Source organism: Diceros bicornis, chromosome 26 (assembly GCF_020826845.1).
Source record: "Diceros bicornis minor isolate mBicDic1 chromosome 26, mDicBic1.mat.cur, whole genome shotgun sequence".
NCBI classification, from domain to species: Eukaryota; Metazoa; Chordata; class Mammalia; order Perissodactyla; family Rhinocerotidae; genus Diceros; species Diceros bicornis.
The window spans coordinates 30,299,692-30,316,009 of NC_080765.1; the positions used below are offsets into that span (position 1 = coordinate 30,299,692).

General features: G+C 36.8%; 1 protein-coding gene and 1 long non-coding RNA gene across 3 annotated transcripts in view; one reads left to right on the top strand and one right to left on the bottom strand.

The window, feature by feature from the left end:
* Positions 1-16,318, top strand: part of LOC131422573 (phospholipid-transporting ATPase ABCA3-like) — a 224,008-nt gene that overhangs the window by 154,369 nt on the left and 53,321 nt on the right. Inside the window, exons 20-21 of the mRNA XM_058569911.1 lie at positions 7,258-7,510; positions 7,743-7,947. Of these exons, the coding sequence (XP_058425894.1) occupies positions 7,258-7,510; positions 7,743-7,947 (458 nt within the window). The remainder of the gene's footprint in view (positions 1-7,257; positions 7,511-7,742; positions 7,948-16,318) is intronic.
* LOC131422574 (uncharacterized) overlaps positions 1-16,318 on the bottom strand; it is a 71,708-nt gene that overhangs the window by 29,120 nt on the left and 26,270 nt on the right. The gene's annotated exons all lie outside the window — the stretch shown is intronic.

Consider the following 16,318-nt stretch of genomic DNA (forward strand, 5'->3'; position numbering starts at 1 on the left):
TTTTGATATATTGTGCTTCCATTTTAATTTGTTTCGAGATATTTCTTGATTTCCTCTTTGTGCCTTTGGTTGTTCAGCAGCATGTTGTTTAATCTCCACATATCTGTGAATTTTCCAGCTTTCCTCCTGTTAGTGATTTCTAATTTCATACCATTGTGGTCAGAAAAGATACTTGGTATGATTTCAGTCTTTTTAAATTTGCTAAGATTTGTTTTGTGACCTATCATTTGATCTATTCTGGAGAATGTTCCATGTGCACTTGAGTAGAATGTATATTCTGCTGTGGTTGTATGGAATGTTCTGTATATGTCTCTTAGTTCCATTTGGTCTAAAGTATGGTTCAAGGCCAATGTTTCCGTATTGATTTTCTGTCTGGATTATCTATCCATTGCTGAAAGTGGGGTATTGAAGTCACCTACTAATATTTTATTGTTGTCTGTTTCTCTCTTTAGATCAGTTAGTACTTGCTTAACATATTTAGGTGCTCCAAAGTTGGATGCATATATATTTATGATTGTTATATCTTACTGGTGATTTGACCACTTTCTCATTTCATAATGACCATCTTTGTTTCTTACACAATTTGTGGCTAGAAGTCTATTTTGTCTGATATAAGTATAGCTACCTCTGCTCTCTTTTGGTTTCATCTTGCATGGAGTATCATTTTCCATCCCTTCACATTGAATCTATGTATGTCCTTAAAGCTGAAGTGAGTCTCTTGTAGGCAGCATATGGTTGGGTCTTGTTTTTTTATCTGTCCAGCCACTCTATGCCTTTTGATGGGAGAAGTCAGTTCATTAACATTAAGAGTAATTATTGATAGGTAAGGATTACTAATGCCATCTTATTGATTGTTTTCTAGTTCCATTTTTCTTTTCTTCTTTTCTTGCTGACTTCCTTTGTAAACTGATGACTTTACGTAGTGGTATGCTTTAATTTCCTTGTCTTTCTTTGTGTCTCTATTGTAGATTTTTGCTTTGTGGTTCCCATGAGGCTTACATAAAACATCATATATATATATATATATGTTACATATATATGTTATGTATTATATGTTATATACACGTTATATATGTGTGTGTATATATTTATATAGCAGTCTATTTTATGCTGATAGCAGTTTAACTCTGTTGGATACAAAAATTTTGTCCTTTTACTCCCCCCTTTTATGTTTTTGATGTCACACATTTTATATCTTTTTATATTGTGTGCCCATTAACAAATTGTTGAAGCTAAAGCTATTTTAAATGTTTGTCCTTTAACCTTTATTCTAGAGTTAAGTAGTTAACACATCACCATATTAAAGTATTCTGAATCTGACTACATGTTTACCTTTACCCATGTGTTGTATATTTTCACGTTACTAATTAGCATCCTTTTGTTTCAGCTTGAAGAACTTTTGGCATTTCTTGTAAGGCTGGTTTAGTGGTGATGAATTCCCTCAGCTTTTGTTTATTAGGAAAAGTCTTTTTTTCACCTTCATTTCTGAAGGTCAGCTTTGCCGGGTAAAGTATTTCTGGTTGGCAGTTTCTTTCCTTTAGCACTTCGGATATATCATTCCATTCTGTCATGGCCTCCAAGGTCTCTGCTGAGAAATCCACTATTAGCCTTGTGGGGTTTCCTTTGTATGAGAGAATCTTTTTTTCTGTTGTTGCTTTTAAAATTTTCTCTTCGTCTTTGGTTTTAGACAGTTTTATTATTATGTGTTTGGAAAAGAACATTTTGGATTAAAATTTTGAAGCAGTCTATTAGCTTCATGAACTTGGATGCCCAAATCTCTCCCTAGGTTTGGCAAGTTCTCAGCCATTATTTCTTTAAATAAGCTTTCCAACCCTTTCTCCCTCTCTTCTCCTTCTGGGACTCCAATGGTGTGTACATTATTTCCTTTGATAGTGCCCTGTAATTCCCTTGTGCTTTCTTCATTTCTTTCATTTTTTTTTTCTTTTTGCTTCTCTGACTGGATAATTTCAATTAATCTGTCATCTTGGTCACTGATTCTCTCTTCTGCTTATTAAGTCTGCTGTTGAAGCTCTTTATTGAATTCTTCCATTTAGTCATTGTATTCTTCAGCTCCAAAATTTCTATTTGGTTCTTTTTTGTTTTCTAGCTCTTTGTTAAACTTCTCATTTTGTTTTTGTATTGTTTTCCTGATATCATTGAATTGTTTATGTGTTCTCTTATAGCTCCCTGGGCATCTGTAGAACAATTACTTTGAATTCTTTTTTGGGCATTTCCTGGATCTCCATTTCTTTGGGGCCAGCTACTGGATGTTTACGGTATTCCTTTGGTGGAGACATGTTTCCCTGATTCTTCATGATCCTGGTAACCTTGCATAGGTTTTTTTTGAAGAAGGCTCTCCCAGATTTTATGGACTGACTTTGGTAAGGGAAGCCTTTAACCTGCAGATGGGGCCATGCTCGATTTTGCTGTGACCCTGGGTCAAGTGTGGGGTTGCATGGCAGCACTGGCTTTGTGGGTGCATGATATCTCTTCAGCTCATGTCACTGGGGTCCACAGCATCAATAACTGTGTGGTACTTGGCAAGCACTGTGAGGGGTCTGCACTGGCTACAAGGGCTGTTGGGGTCGTTAAGTGGTACCTGGTACCTTCAGGTCTGGTAGCTAGGGACCAGAGCAGACAGCAGTCGTGGCCAGAGCCAGTGGTGTGCAGACACTCAGTTGCAGGGTTACCTGCAGATACCTATGTAGTGGCAGAGGCCAGTTGCAGACATATGCAGAGTGATGGGGGCCAGGGCGGGTAGCAAGAGTTGGAAACAACTGGCAGCTGCAGAGTTCCTAGCTATCAGCATGCTCTCCTATGGCTGCATACTGTACCCCTGGAGGTGCACACTGCCGTGGAAGCTGGTGACAGGGGTCAGGCTAGAGGGCATGCAGGCACACTGCTGAAGGGACTAGCTACAGGTGGGCTCCATGGTACTGGCTAGTGACAGAAGGCAGGGCCTGATCCGAGTCAACAAGCAGCTGCAGGGAGCTTTGGCTGTCCATGCCTTCAGCCTTGGCTGCACACTCTCTCCTCCTTGCGTGGGTGCTGCAGTGGAGGCTAATGATGGGAGTTAGGCTGGTATCATGTAGGTGCACAGCTGGAGGGGCTAGCCCTGAGTGTGAGCATGAATATGGGGGTCAGCCAGAGGGGTCTCAGCTGGTGTCTTGTGCTCTTGCAACTGTAGAAGCCGAACTGGCTGCCAGCGTGGCTTCCGGGCTCTGCTAGGAGTCGGGAAGGATTCACATGGCTGGTATCTTACACTTGCTCAGCCACAGAGAGACCTTGGATGGCTACTGGTGTGGGAAGGGGCTCCAGCAGGGCAGGGAGTGGGAGGCAAGCAGGAAGGACTGAGGTGGCTGGCATTAGCGAACGCAAATACCTGTGGCAAGATCTGCAGGGGTCTGAGGGGGCTCTCTCGGCTGTTAAATTCGTCAGTGGTGAAAGCTGCTGTGTTTTCTGCAGAGCAGGTCTCTGAACCCACAATCGCTCCTACTGCCTGTCTGCAAATAATAGCCCCTGTTTTTCTTCCTTGTTCCTAGCCCGCTCAATAAGTTTCACTTATTTCACTTTATCCCACTCTGGGTGGGGTGAAACTGAGGCAGTACCTTCACACAGCGCCCTGCAAGGCTGGAGAAGCTCTTCGCTCACGCTGCTCTTCCTTTTCTGCCAAGAGGAACGTTTCTAGCTGAGAAGTTCCTTTCTGGTGCTGAACAATGGCAGCTTGGGGGATGGAATGATGCAGGCAAAAGGAAATTGTCTTCCTTTTCTACTTGTGTGATTATTCTCAGATTTTTGTTCCACAGTGTTGCTAAAACTTCCTAAGTGGAGTCTAAAAGGTCTCTGGAGCTGTTTTCGTTAGTGGATAGCTATTGAGTTGTTAATCTTTGTTGGGGGACAGGTTCTTCCGTGTTGCCATTTTTTCTGCCACTCTGCCTTCATTCTTGAACAAAATTTTCACTGTATATAGAGTTCTTGGTTAATAGTTCTTTTTTTCCTCCTCAGCACTTTAAAGATATTATCCTATTTATTTCTGGGCTCCATAGAAATTTGGTCATTCACATTCTTGTTCTACTGAAAGTATTGTCATTTTTCTTTGATTTTTTTTCAGAATTTGCCCTTTATCTTTGTTGTTCAGTACTTAGATTATAATATTCTTAGAGGTGGTCTTTTTATATTTATCCTGCATAGGAATTGCTGAGGTTGTTTTTTAATTTATAAATTTGTTTTTCATCAAGTTCAAGAAATTTTCACACATTACTTTTTGAAATATATTTACTGTTCCATTCTACCTCTCCTTTTTTTTTTTTTTTTAGAAGCTCAGTTACATGTGTATTAGGTTTTTTATATTATCCACCAGGTCCCCAAGGCCCTATTTATTTTTTAATCTTTTTTTCTTTTTATTCTTTGATTGATTAATTCTACTGACTTGTTTTCAAGGTCATTGTATCTCTCCTTTGTCATCTCCATTCTTCTAAGACCATGCGGTGAAATTTTTTAATTTCACATACTGTTTTATTTTTTACTTCTGGAATTTCCACTTTTTTCTCATCTATATCCTATATTTTTATGTATTACAAACATTTATTTCATCATTGAGGATAGTTATAGCTGTTTTAAAATCCTAGTGTGCTAACTGCAACATCTGGATAATCTTGGGGTTGGTTTCTGTTGATTGTCTTTTCTTTTGGCAGTAGTTCGTTTTCCCCTGGATCTTTGCATTTTGAGTAAATGTGGCCTATAGACTGGGCATTATAAATGATAATTTGTGGCTACTCTGGAGTATCTTATATTTCTCTGTTTTAGCAAGCAATCAAGTCTGTTCCACTCAAAAGGCAAATTGTGTGTGTGAGGGGCGGTGCTAGTCTTAGTTCAGAACATTTTTTCCTTAGCTCATCTGCTATGAGCCTTTTTCATACAGGCACGTTTCAGTGGCAGCCAAAGATATGGGCAGACTTTAGGGTGCCTCTTTCTGAGTTTTTGCGTTGTAGGATTCTGGCCCCTTCCTCCAGCGGCCACAGATGCCTCAAAATTTTTCTCTGATTCCCAGTCCAAAAAGACCACGTTTTTCACAGGCGCGTGAGCCAACCCCACATGTATGCTGACTAAGCCCTGCCCCAGGATAAAAGCAGCAAAATGCGAATTTTATCCCGTGTTCCTTCCTTTCAGCATCAACTATTTTCTCACATCTGCATGTGCTCTGCAGTGCTATCAGGTAATTGGTTTTGTATTTTGACCAGAGCTTATAGCTGTAATCTGCAGATGGGTCAGTCTGGTAGAATCTTACTCGACCACTAGTGCGACTAGGTTAGAGAATATGCACTGAACGTTTTCAACAAGTATTAAATTGCATTTATTGTAACTATTGGTATGTTTGAGTTTATGTCTACCATACTGCTGTTTTCTTTCTGCCCCACATGATATTTGTGCTTTACCCTCTTCCTTCTTATTCCATTTTTTTCTCTGTTTCCTTTTTGTTATTTCTCTTTTACTACTCTTTTAGTGCTTGCCCCGAGATTACAATATGCATCCTTTTGACTTACCTGAGTCTAATAGAAACTAGTACTTTTATCATTTCCTAGACAAAGCAAATATCTTAGAGCACTTTAGTTCCATTTATCCCTCCAGCCTTTTGTGTTATTCTCATCATGTGTTTGAATTATGCATAAAATTTTAATTCCACAAGAAAATCCTTATTGTTGTTCTGTATAGTCAATATTCATTTAGGTATATCCACACATTCACATTTGTGGTAGCCCCTTATTTCTTACTGCATTTTCAAGCTCCTGTCTGATATCATTCTCCTCTTACCTGAAGAGCTACCATTAGTATTTCTTTTAGTCTAAGACTTCTGGCAATAAAGACTCTCTCAGTTTTTGGTGTTTCTATACATATATTTTTCTAAAGTATATTTTTAGCTAGGATAGCATTCTAGGTTTATAGTTATTTTCTTTCAGCACTTTAAAGATATCATTTAATGTTCTTCTGTCTTCTGTAATTTCTTTTAAGAAGGCAGCTGTCGTACTTATTGTTGCTTCTTTCAAAGAAAAGTGTCCTTTTTTTGTATTTGTATTTGGTTTCCGTGAGGTTTGTTATGATATACCTGGGCGTGATTTTCTTTCTATGTATCCTGCTTGAGGTGTGTGGTGTTTCTCAGTCTGGGCTTTACATTTGTTATCTCTTTAGGAAATTTATCAGACCTCATATCCTCATGTTTTGCTTCTCCCCAATTCTTTCTTTCCTGTCTTTCTAGGATTCCAGTAACAGATATTTAGGCTTTTTATACTATTTCCCAAATATCTCTTATATTGTTTACTGTGTTTTGTATCTCTTTTTCTCTTTGCTTCAGTCTAGACATTATCTACTGAGGTATCTTCTAGTTCAGTTACTCCCCTCTAATTATGTGCAATCTTCTATTAAACCATCAATTGAGTTTTTAAACTCAGTTGAGTTTTGTCATTTCTAGAACTTCCATTTGTTACTTTTTGTTGATTCAGGGTTTTTGGTGTCTCTCTTTAACTTGATTTTTGCTAACATACTAATTATAGTTATTTTAATTCCTTGTGCCCAGATCACCTGTTGGTGTGTTTTTATTATTTATTTTTTCTCTTGATACCATTTACTAGTATGTCCAATAAGTTTTAGTGAATGCTGAACATTGTGTTAAAAATACTGTGAATGCTTTAGATAATATTATCCTCCTCCTGAAAGGGTTTATTTGTTTGATCAGCCACTTAGATGAGGGACCTGCTGCTTATGTTTCTACAACTGTATGCAGGAGAAAAGAAGTATAGAATGCTGGACTTTGTGCATGTTTCCTTTTTTTCTCTCAGATCTTTATACTTTTGAAACGTATTTGCCTTAGTAATCTTCTGATTCCTTCAAGCAGATTTATTTTGTGTTTCTTATTCAGCCTTTCTAGTTTTTCTTAACAAGGGTTTGGTTTTCTGTAAGCTAATCTGTCAAAGTTAGAAGTGGAAGTCCTGAGACTGACAGTTTTGAGAGTGGAAAAATAATTTGAGGGAATTAATACCTGATGGCCTACATTTTCTTAGTGAAATTGAGCTAAAAGCTGTGACGTTTGTGGATTATTAATAGAATAAGGTTCTTGAGTTGAATGGCCAAGATGTATCAGAGTTGTGAGATGATGAAAATGGGAAAAAATGTCAGGCAAGTAAAGTCTCCCTCTCCAAAATACATAGTAAGTGATCTGTATTGCATGCTGAGTCTGTAACCAGTCTTGTTTTCTCGTTCCAGGTGACCTGCAGGACTACTTGGCAGAAAGCAAAGAATGCATTTACTCATGCATTATTGCACTTTCCGTTGAGGTCGTCGGAGACAAAAAGACAGTTACCTTTTGGTTTAACAATGAGGCATACCATTCACCGTCATTATCCCTGGCAGTGTTAGACAATATTATTTATAAGTCACTTTCTGGCCCTGATGCTTCCATTACAGTCTCCAACAAACCCCAGCCTCGAAAGATTAGTACTGGTAAATCTGATCAAAGGTACGGATGCTTTTCTATTGGAATTGAACTTTGTGCTTTAAATGCATTTCTTCTTCCTCGTCTGACCATATTCTTAATAAAAAGTTAATTTTAGAAGTTAATAATAATAAAATAATAATACTAATACATATAATTTGTAATAAATAAATAATAATTAAAAGTTACTGTTAGAAATTGGTATTTGCCACTTTGTTGTTTTACTAATGTGTCTTCTTTATTCATTCTTTTGTAGAAGAATGTTGGGAATCCATGTAGCCTTGAATTTGTTTTTCGGTATGAGTATTTTGGTCAGTGGCTTTTGTCTCCTGACGGTGACTGAGAGAATCAGTAAAGCAAAGCACATCCAGTTTGTGAGTGGGGTCTATGCCCTTAATTTCTGGCTCTCTGCTCTGTTGTGGGACTTCATCATCTTCTTCATTTCCTGCTGCTTACTACTGGTGAGTGTTAGACAAAGGCTTTTGAGGGCTCATTCTCTGGTACACCCCTGAAAATTTCTACTTGGCTGATATTAACCTAAATCTCTCTCTCAAGAAAGATGAAAATACTTTGCCTCATTATGTCAGAGAATACATTGTGGAGTATGCCTCATAAGGGAAATTTTCTCTGTTACATTCTTTTTTAAAAATAAAATGTTCTTGTCTGCTGAAAGAGAACTGTGTCTCTTGAGCTAGCTTCTGGCATGCTTGCTCTGCAATGTGCACTGGCCCCACAGCTTCTACAAATGTGGAAGGCTGCAACCTGTCATACTAGAAGACCACTCTCACACTAAACATAGGCAGATATTTTACAAATATTTTTCTCCTGCTCCTAGTTTTTCCCCATCTTGTCATCTGTTGTGATTCCTTGTTATACAAGAGATAGCCATGCTCGGCTTTTCCAGTTTCCCTCAAGAGATTTTAAAATGTTGTTCCATGGACCATTCCAATTTTGTGTGTGTGTGTGAGTTTTTCAACATTTGAATATTGAATAGATAATGAAGAATTATAGAAGCTCTTTTTTTTTTAAATTTTTTGTTTATTGCAGTAACATTGGTTTATAACATTGTATAAATTTCAGGTGTACATCATTATACTTCTATTTCTGCATAGATTACATCATGTTCACCACCCAAATACTAATTACAGCCCATCACCACACACATGTGCCGAATTATCCCTTTCGCCCTCCTCCCTCCCCCTTTTCCTTCTGGTAACCACCAATCCAATCTCTGTCTCTATGTGTTTGTTTATTGTTGTTATTATCTACTACGAAACTCTTATTATTGAAAGCAAAGTCAGGAGAATTTTCTTTTTTGGTCTGTTTATGCCTGTTACTTTCCTCTCCTTTTCTACATGTTTTCTTCTCCACAGCCACACTTCTATCCTATGGGAAAGGCTAATGAGACACTGCTGTAAAAGTAAAGCAAACTCGTTTATTTCTTTTAAATGAGATGTAGGACTTGGAGGCCAGTTTAATTGGCTTCCATGGCTATTAGAAGACTTATGATCATTGTCCATGGGGCTTTAGGGTTGGAAGATTGTACCTTTTTTTGGTTCTCAGAGATAGCTAGGATCCTACATAAGTTAGAGCAGATAAAAGGAGTTAGAGGCTGGAAGTGGTGGGGAGAGCAACGCATGTATATAGAGAGCTCCAAGGTAGAGAGGGCGGCATGATATTCTTTCTTTGTTGCCACATGCAGTACTGTAGACAAGAAGCTCAATGCTGTTCTCTTCTCACAGCTTACCAGACAGCCACTTAGCAGAGTAAGGGCAAACCACTAACTGTGTGAGGATCATTAATCATTTCTGTCATCACAGGAACTAACCGGGGGAGCTAATGCAGGCATTGTCTCTGGCTCCGTGATCTCCCTCCTCCATTCTCTACCAACACTTCTTCCCCACCCCATGCATACCTTGTGCAGCATCGGAATCAATTGATTAAAAAATCCAAGCAAACAAACAAAAAACCCTAAAACTTCTAATTATCTAATTGCTTTAGCTGCATCCCACAAGTTTAGTACATTGCTTATTCATTATCACTAATTTCCAAATATTTCCTAATTTCTAAAATATCTTTGAACCTTGAGGTTTTCTAGAAATGTATTATTTGACTTCTAAGAAGTTTGAAAACATATTCATAGCTTAATACCACTTCGTTCAAAGATCACACTGTGAGTCATTCTACTCGTTTGAAATATGTTGTCATATTTTATGATCCAGCACGTGGTCAATTTTGGTAAACATTTTATGTGTACTTGATAAGAATGTGTCTCCTTTTGTTATTGGTGGCGTTATTCTACATGTCATTAAGTGAGTTTTGTTCATTGAGCTGCTCATCTCTCTGTTATTACTGATATTTTGCCCACTTTTTTTTCTGTAAAATTTTGATATAGTTTGAAATTTTATCTCACATAGTTTGCTTTATACAGTTTATATATCCATGAGTGCATACATATTTGGAATTGCATTTTCCTGAGGGATTGACCCCTTTATCAACTATGTCATTTCCCCCTTTTATCTCTACTAATGCTTCTAGCCTTAAAATGTACTTTTTCTGGTAATAGTACAGCTACTTATTAATTATTGTTTTCCTGGTAAGTGTTTTTCCATCTTTTTACATTCAGGTTTTTCTGAGTATTCATATTTAAAGTGTTTCTTGTAAATAGTATATAGTTTCTATTAGTTTTTTCCAGGCTGACAATCTAGCCTTATAATTGGAGTATTCAAAGAAGTACTGATATATTTGGGTTTGTAGCATCATCTTTTTCTATTTGAATAATCTCTTTTAGTTCCCCTTTCTTCCTTTTCTATTCTCTATTAAGTTGAGTATTCTTTTAGTAACTATCCTAAAAATTAACACACATATTTGATTAATTACTGTCAGTGCAAGTTATTGCTTTTACCACTTTCCTGATAGTGCTAAGACCCTAGAGCCTTATCATTCCAATGACTCCCTCTGACTTGTTGTGTTTTCATGATAAGGCATTTTAATTTTACATATTTGTTATTCAAAAGCTACTATTATTGCTGTTTTTTACAGTAAAGATTCACTTATATTTATTCACATATAGTTTTTTCCATTGCTTTTCATTCTTTTCTGTAATTTTATCTGGGATCATTTTTCTCTTCCTATAGAAATTCCCTTGTTATTTCTTTTAGGGAAGGTTTGATGGCAAAAAAATTTTGTAGATTTTGTTCGTGTGAATTATTTCATTTTCTTTTCCCTTTGGAGAATATTTTGCAGGTTTTTTTCCCCCTGCACTTTAGTGATGTCATTCCATTGTCTTACGGCTTGCTTCCATCATTTTTTAACAAGAAGTCAGTTGTCTTTTTACTGCTCCTTGGAAAGTAATATGTCTTTTTTTCCCACTATTTTCTTTTAATTTTCTCCCTTTGACTTAGGTTTTCAGCATTCTTACTATCTCATGCCTAGGTTTCTTTGCATTTGCCCTGCTTGGTGTATTCAGAGCTTCCTGAATCTGAAGGTTGGTGTCTGTTACCAGTTTTGTAAATTTCTTGGCTATTCTCTCTTAAATTTCATCTGCTACATCTTCCTTCTCTTCTTGTTCTCTGACTGTTTACATGTATATTGTTTCTTTTCATTGTGTCACACGTCTTGAACACTATTTTCTTTATTTTCCTTTTATTTGCTCTGCATTTCTTTGTATATTTTCTATTGATCTCTTTTCCAATTTATCAATCCTGTCTTCTGCTGTGTCTACTCTACTGTTAAAACCATCTAGTGCATTCTTAATTTCAGATTTGTGTTCCTCAGATGTAAAATTTCTAGTTAATTATTTTCCAAAATTTAAATTATCTTATGAAATCCTTCATCTGTAAAGGTGTACTCTCCACCTTTCTATTTTCTTAAACATATTCAACATAGTTATTTTAATGTTCTTGTGAGTAACTTCATATTTGGATCATATTCTATATGTACTTCTCTATCAGTAAGAATAAGACAGATTGGGCCAGCCCTGTGGCTTAGCAGTTAAGTGCGTGCGCTCCACCACTGGCGGCCTGGGTTCGGATCCTGGGCGCTCACCGACGCACCGCTTCTCGGGCCATGCTGAGGCCGTGTCCCACATATAGCAACTGGAAGGATGTGCAGCTATGACATACAACTATCTACTGGGGCTTTGGGGGGAAAATAAATAAATAAATAAAATTATATATTAATAAAAAAAGAATAAGACAGATAAAGAAATAGAAAAAAAAGAAAGAGGTTACAACTGGCATATCATAAAAGAAGATATCCAAATGGCCTATAAACATATGAAAAAAGAATTCAATTGCATTAATTATCAGGAAAATACAGATTAAAAACATAATGATAAGTGATGTCAGAAAAAAGCAGAAACTGGTTGAAATAACCTTATAGGACCTCTGGAAAACAGTTATAGGTATACAGAAACCAAGAGACTGCCCAATCAAGAAAAAGTCACATTCAAAATGGTAGGAAATTTCATGGCATTTTTACTGGCCCTTGACCCAGCCCCTTCCTGGTGCAGCATAGTCTTGGTCTGGAGGAGATGGCAGTCCAGTTGCCAGTTTCTTCCCTTTAAGTGGATGGAGTAGAGAAGACCTTATTTGCAACATTCTGACCTGTTTGGAGGCTGCAAGAAGGACTGGTCTCTATCTTGCCTAACTTGGATCTCAGGTGGGAAAAAGCAGTGTAACCACTGGTTGTGAAACCTGCCAGGGTACCATAGACCTGCAGATTCCCAGAGAAGGAAATCATGAGTTGAAACATAAAAACATAGACCATCTAAGGCCCCAAGAAGAAGCTAGTGTAAGACCTTGGGAAATTAAGACATTCAAAAGAAGCTTTATATGTAGAGGTATTGAGAAAGCAACATGCAGACCAAGGCAATGCACATGCTCATAAAGACATGAGAAGACTTTAATCTTAGTAGGATAAGGATAATCCCTAGTCTCACAGCAAACCCAGCTAATTAGTGACAAACTGCCCTGACACAGCCAGTCTGCAAAGATAGGGAGAGGTGGCTGATTTATTAAATATCCAATTTGCAACAATAACAACAAAGTCACAAGTGATACAAATAAACAGGAAAACAGTCTATTCAAAGGGAGAAAATAAAATGGCAGCAACCATCCCTGAGGAAGCACAGACATTGGAGCTACTAAATAAAGACTTTAAAACACCATCTTAAATATGCTCAAAGTGCTAAAGGAAAGCAGAGACAAAGAACTGAAAGAAATTAGGAAAATGATATATGACCAAAATGAGAACATCAACAAAGAGATAGAAATTACAAAAATAAACCAAACGAAAGTTCTAGAGCTAAAAAATACAATAACTGATTGACAAACTCCTTAGAAGAGTTTAACAGGAGATTGAGCAGGCATAAGAAAAAATCAGCATGCTTGATGATAGGACAATTGAAATTATCAAGTCTGAGGAGCAGAAGAAAACAAGAATGAAGAAAAGTGAACAGGGCCTAAGAGAATTGTGGGGTACCATCAAGTGGATCAGTTACGCATTATGAGAGTCCCAGAGAGAAAAAAGAGAAAGAAAGGAGAAGAGAGATTATTTGAAGGATTAATGGCTGAAAACTGACCAAATTTGATGAAGTACATGAATCTACAAATCTAAGAATCTCAACAAACTCCATATAAGAAATTACCAGAGACTCATACCAAGAAATATGACAAGGAGAGAATCTTTCAAGCAGCAAGACAGAAGTAACTCCTTGTGTACAAGGGATCTTCAATAATATTAATAGTCAATTCCTCAGTAGGAACCTTGAAGGACAGAAAGCAGTGGGATGATATATTTAAAATGCCGAAAGATGAAAAATGTTACTGGAGAATTCTATATCCAGAAAAACTGCCCTTTGAAAATGAGAGTGAAATTAAGATATTCCCAGATAAACAAAAGCTGAGGGAGTTAATTACCACTAAACTTACCCTACAAGAAATGTTCATGGAATTCCTTCATGTTGAAATGAAAGGATGCTGGACAGTAACTCAAAGCCAGATGATGACGTAAAGATCTCCAGTAGAGGTAAATACATAAGAAAATATAAAAGCCAACTGTCTTAGTTGACTAAGGCTACTATAACAAAGTACTATAGATTTGGTGGGCTTAAACAACAGAAATTTATTTTCTTACAGTTCTGAAGGCTGGGAAGTCCAAGATTGAGGTGCTGGTTGATTTGGTTTCCTGGTGAGGGCTCTCTTCATGGTTTGCAGATGGCCACCTTCTCACTGTGTCTACACATGGCAGAGAGAGAGAGAGAGCTCATCTTTCTTCTTTTTATAAGGACCTATCCCGTCATAGGATCCCCACTCTCGTGACCTCATCCAAACCTAATTATGTCCCAAAGGCCACATCTCTAAATACCATCACATTGGGAGTTAGGGCTTCAAGATCTGAATTTGGGGGGATGCAAACATTGAGTTCTTAACACCAGTATTACTGAAATCTTTGTTTGTAACTCCACTTTTCTTTTCTATAGGTTTTAAAAGACAAATGTATAAAACTGATTATAAATATATGTTAGTGGGTACACAATGTGTACATAAATAACATAAAGAGGGGGAAGTAGCTGAATAGGAGTAGAGTTTTTCTGTGTGATTGAAGTTAAGTTGGTATCAATTCAAATTAGATTATTGTAACTTTAGGATGTTATATGTAACCCATGATACCACAAAGAAAAAATATATTGAATATACACTAAAGGAAAAGACAAAGGATTCAGAAGATGTCACTACAAAAAAATCTAAAAACAAAAGAAGGCAGTAATAGAGGAAATAATGGACAAAAAGGCAGTAGGAGTTACAGAAAAAAAATAGCAAAATGGCAAAAGTCCTTTCTTATCAGTAATTACTTTAAATGTAAATGGATTAAACTGCCCAATCAAGAGGCATAGATTGAAAAAAATGGATCTAAAAATGATCAAATTATATGCTGTCTACAGGAGACTCACTTTAGATCTAAAGACATGAATAGGTTGAAGTGAAAGGGTGGAAAAAAGACATTCCATGCAAATAGTAACCGAAAGGGAGCTGAGGTGGCTATACTAATATCCGACAAAATAGACCTGAAGTCTGAAATTGTTACAGGAGACAAAGAAGGATAATATCTGGTGATAAATGGGGCAAATCTCTGCAAATAGCCAAAACAATCTTGAAAAAGAAGAACAAAGCTGGAAGACTCACACTTCCTGACTTCAAAACTTACTACAGAGTTACAGTAGTCAAAAGAATGTGGTATTGGCATATAGACCAATAGAATAGAGTAGAGACCCCAGAAATAAACTCTCACATAAATGGTCAAATGATTTTTGACAAGGGTACCAAGACTATTCAATGGGTATAGGAGAGTCTTTTAACAAATGGTGGTAGGAAAACTGGATATCCACATGTAAAAGAATGAAGTTGGACCTTTATCTTAAACCATATACAAAAATTAAGTCAAAATGGATCTAAGTCCTAAATGTAAGAGCTGATACTGTAAGAGTCTTACAAGAAAACAAAAAGGAAAAGCTTCTTGACATTGAATTTGGCAATGGTTTCTTAGATGTGACAGCAAAGCACAAGCAAAAGAAAGAAAAAAGATAGATAATTGGACTTCATGAAAATTAAGAAAACATATAAATTAAAGGGCACTATCAACAGAGTGAAAAGGCAACCCACAGAATGGGGGAAAATATTTGCAAATTATACATCTGATAAGGAATTAATATCCAGAATATATAAGGAACTCCTAAAACTTAACAAAAACAAACAACCCAATTCAAAAATGGGCCAAGAGCTCAAATAGACATTTCTCCAGAGAAGGTATACAGATGGCCAATAAGCACATGAAAATGATGTTTCTAATCATTGGGGAAATGCAAATCAAAATCACAATGAGATACCACTTCACACCCATTAAGATGGCTATTATCAAGAATAGAGAAAATAACAAGTGTTGGGAAGGATGTGGAGAAATTGGTCCTCAAAAAATTAAACACAGAATTACTATATGATCCAGCATATAGTGGAATTCCAAAAGAATTGAAAGCAGAAATTTGAACAAATATTTGTACATCAGTGTTCATAGCAACATTATTCACAATTGCCAAAAGGTGGAAGTAACCCAAATGTTCATTGATGGATAAATGAATAAATAAATGTTGTATATACATAAAATGGAGTGTTATTCAATCTTAAAAAGTAACAAAATACATGCTACAACATGGATAAACCTTCAAAAAATTATGCTAAGTGAAGTAAGCCAGACATAAAAGGACAAATACTGTATGATTTCACTTATATGGAGCACTTAGAGTAGTCAATTTCACAGAGACAGAAAGTAGAATAGTAGAATAAGGTAGAATAGCAGGAGCTTGGGACAGGGAGCATGCGGAGTTACTGTTTAATGGATACGGAGTTGTTTGTCATGATAAAAAAGTTCTGGGGATGGATAGTGGTGTTGGTTGCACAACAATGGGAATGTGCTTAATGCCACTGAATTGTACACTTAAAAATAGTTAAAATGGTACAATTTTTTGTTATGTATTTTTACCACCATAAAAAATATCAGAATAATATACTCTGGTAAGAAACATAATGGACCTCCAAAGATGTCTAAGTCGTAATCTTCAGAACTTGTGAATGTGTGGCAAAAGGGATTTAGCAGATGGAATTAAGTATCTTGAGATGCAGAGATTATCCTGAAATATCCAGTGGATCCAATTTAATCACAAGTGTCCTTATGCAAATAAAAGAGGGAAGCAGGAATGTCAGAGTTAGATAGAGATTTGAAAGTGCTAAGCTTCTGGCTCTGAAGATAAAGGAAGTGGCCATGAGCCAACTAATG